This window comes from Nannospalax galili, unplaced genomic scaffold (genome assembly GCF_000622305.1).
Source record: "Nannospalax galili isolate Female #2095 unplaced genomic scaffold, S.galili_v1.0 scaffold324, whole genome shotgun sequence".
In the NCBI taxonomy this organism is placed as follows: Eukaryota; Metazoa; Chordata; class Mammalia; order Rodentia; family Spalacidae; genus Nannospalax; species Nannospalax galili.
Window position 1 is genome coordinate 4340662 of NW_008353027.1, and position 3861 is coordinate 4344522.

At 41.5% G+C, this 3861-nt stretch overlaps 1 protein-coding gene across 2 annotated transcripts in view; it reads right to left on the reverse strand.

Moving 5' to 3' along the window:
- Window positions 1-3861, reverse strand: part of Rtn4ip1 (reticulon 4 interacting protein 1) — a 67343-nt gene continuing 63482 nt past the window's right edge. For both annotated transcript variants that reach the window (XM_017802523.2, XM_008850302.2), the window contains exon 9: window positions 1-418. In XM_017802523.2, the coding sequence (XP_017658012.1) occupies window positions 311-418 (108 nt within the window). In that variant the 3' untranslated portion in view covers window positions 1-310. The remainder of the gene's footprint in view (window positions 419-3861) is intronic.

Genomic DNA, 3861 nt, shown 5'->3' on the forward strand with positions numbered 1-3861 from the left:
TCTTTAAACATATGTGCCTTTATTTAATTATTCACTTACTATTTTACTGTGGGGGAGGCACACGTACAGAGGTCAGAAGACAATTTTGTGGAGTTGGTTCCCTCCTTTTACCTTTATGTGGGTTCCAAGGACAGAACTCAAGTTGCCAGGCCTGGCACCTCTACCCACTGAGCCATCTTAAGCAGCCGCCCATATAATGCAACTTACTGATCCACACAACTGATTTGGAAAAATGTTTGGCGAGGGCTAGATGTTTTGATCACAGGCACTTAGCAAAAAGAGAGCCAGCAGACACTAAACATCGCAGTATTTAAATGACATTAACGACAGTTTTTCCTCGTGCGTGTCCTCTTTCTACCTTCAGGAAGGCTTCTGGAACTTCAGAAAAAGGAAAGGTTTGTTCAATAACAGGCCGAATCTGTAAAACACAAGAAAACACTGACTAATAAAAGTTCTAAGCTGGGCATGGTGGCGCACGCCTTTAATCCCAGCACTTGGGAGGCAGAGGCAGGTGGATCTCTGTGAGTTCAAGGCTAGCCTGGTCTACATAGTGAGTTCCAGGCCAACTGGGGCTACAGGAAGACCCTGTCTCAAAGTTACCAAAATAATACAACAATAATATTTTTTTAAAAAAGAAAAGTCCTGCCCATTTCATCTCGTCTCTCCACCTTCACCCTCACCCTCACCTCATCTTATTTCTGCCTATGCTGTTGAAACTGCCACTCAGAGCTCTGCAGGAGCCCCTAAGCCTGACATCCAAACACTTTATTATTATTTTATTGTATGAGTTGTGAACACATGCGTGCCACATAGGCCACGTGGAAATCAGAGGACAATTTTGGGGACCTGGCTGTTCCCTTCCACTGGGGGTTCTGGGGATTGAACTCAGGTCATCAGGCTTGCTCCATAAGCCAAGCCATCTCGATGGCTCTATTTGTCATTTTCTAACAGAGTCTGGCATGCCTCTGTTAGCCCAGAAATGCCTCTCATCTCCCATCCTGCCACCTCCCAGCCCTTGTGTCACTCATCTCCCCTCACCTGCAATGTGTTCTCCCTTTGAACTGCTAGAGGAACTTGAGCCCTCCTCTGAGCCTGAACTTATAACTTGAATGCATGTCTGTCACCCTGCTCTATATGAGAAATAGCAAAGGGCTCCCCAAGGTCTTTCTGCATATATCTCAGTGAGCCTTTACAGGTAGTACACAAAAGAAGTACATATGTTTAGAGAGGGTGGGTTCAGACCTGAATCAGTTTAGCGGCTCTGCTCTCAACAGACCGCCAGGAAGTGCCGAGTTCTGCCCTCCCTCAGGCCTCCCTCTAACAGAGGACCAGAGAATGCAGAGGACTGCCTGAGAGCCCCCAGATCCTGCCTCCACATGGTGGTAAGCTTCCCCTAATTGTGCCATACCCATCCCCCTACATGGGATTTCCTGAGGCCCCTCTCAAGGCCCCAGGGAAGATCTAGCTTTGATAGGCTAAGGCTGAGATCCTAGCAGACAGCCTGGGAGGGTGGGTTTCAACCTTCATTGATGTAGCAGCACAGATCTCAGCAGAGAGCCAGAGTGCCAAGTTCTGGCCTCCCTTTGGCATAGGGGTTGAGAACACGGGGGACTGCCTGAGAATGCCCAGATCCTGCCTCCACGTGCTGAAGGAAGCCTGAGTGTACCTGATTGGAACCTGAATTGGGCTTCTGTGGGTACTCCTGAATAGCCAATCTGAAGCCATCAGTTCCCTCCAAATTAAACCTGAGAGAACCTGAAACCTGTACCAACCAGTTTTATATAACCAATAAAGAAAGGATCTAGGCACCCTGATAATACAAACATAAGCATACTTCAACTTAATTCTCATATCAGACTCACAAACAACAGAAATTCACATGCCAAAATCATAACGAAAGAATAAGATGGAAAGCCAAAACACTATGTCCCCAGGAAAGCCCACCAATCCTGTAGAAGAGTTCTACAAGGAGAACCCTCTAGAGATAACCCAGGACACTGAGTTTAAAAGAACAGTCATAAACATGATCAAGGAATTCAATGAATTTAAAGAACACATGAACAAAGAAAGAACTAAAAGAAGATAGGGATAAACTTTTGAATGAATTCACAATGGAGATAGAAACATTGAAGAAACTCAGGCAGAAATGAAGAAGGAAGAGCAAAACTCAATAAGACAACTTGAAATAACAGGGGAAAGCCTCACTGCTAGGATTAATGACATGGAAAACAGAATATCAAAATTGGAGGATAAAGTTGAAGAATTGGACCACTCAAGCAAAGAGTATGGAAAATTTTAAAAAACACAGGAATGGAATATGCAAGAGATGTGGGACAGCATGAAAAGATAAAATCTACAGATCATAGGAATAGAGGAAGGAGAATTTTAGCTTAATGGTGTTGACCAGATCTTAAACAGGATTGTAGAAGAGAAAGAAGAAAAAGTCCCAAATCTAGGGAAATAGATATCTATCAAGGTACAAGATACAAGGTATCTATACAAAACACCAAGTGTTGAAACTTCCCACATCATATAACAGTCAAAACACTATACAGAACAAAGAAAGGATATTGAAAACTGTGAGTGTCAAAGATCTAATCACATATAAAGGCAAGCCCATCAGAATTACAGCTGACTTATCAATGCAAACTATGAAAGCCAGAAGAGCCTGGACCAAGGTATTTCCAGTTCTACATGACAATAGATGACAGCCCAGAATACTATACTCAGCAAAAATATCTATTATAGTTGAGGGGGAAAGAAAAATCTTCCATGACATGAATAGCCTGAAAGAATACATGTGCACAAAACCAGCCCTTCAAAGAATACTTGAAGCAATACAGAGAGCAGAGAAACTATTCCCAAGAAACAACTATACCCTTTCTCTATACGAAAGAAAATAAATAAAAGTATAATCCAGGAAACAAAATTAGAGAACACAAACAGCAATCAAAATGACGGCAACCAATACACATCTTTCAATAATAACCTTAAACATCAATGGACTGAACTTCCCAGTCAAAAGACACAGGCTAAGTGAATGGATTAAGAAACAAAATCCATCTCTTTGCTGTCTACAAGAAAGCCATCTCGCCTTCAAAGACAGGCACTGCCTTAAGGTAAAAGGATGGAAAAGAATATTCCAAGCAAATGGCATTAAGAAACCAACAGGGGTGGCAATTCTAATATCTGACAAAATAGACTTCAAAGTAAACCTAATCAGAAGAGATAAAGAGGGTCACTTCATTCTGATCAAAGGAACAGTTAACCAAGAGGATATTACAATCCATAACATATATGCACCAAACACTGGTGTACCCAAATTCATAAAAACAGCACTACAGGACTTTAAGACACAGATTAACCCCAACTCAGTAATAGTAGGAGACTTCAATACCCCACTGTCTCCATTGGACAGGTCAACTGGACAAAGAATAAACAGAGAGACATCTGAATTAAGTGCTACCATACATCAAATGGACCTAACAGACATCTTTTGAATATTACACCAAAGCACCAAAAAATACACTTTCTACTCAGCACCCCATGGAATTTTTTCAAAAATTGACCACATACTGGGCCACAAAACAAACTTCAACAAATACAAAAAAATTGAAATAATTCCAAGCATTTTATCGGACCACAATGCAATAAAGCTCAAAATCAACACTGGACAAAGTCACTACAAGAACTTGCAATTGAACGACACACTCCTAAACAAAGAGTGGTCAAAGGAGAAATTAAGAAAGAAATAAAAGAATTCCTGGAATTCAACAAAAAGGACAATACCACACAACAAAACCTCCGGTACACTTTAAAAGAAGTCCTAAGAGGGAAGTTTATAGCTCTAAGTGCCTACAT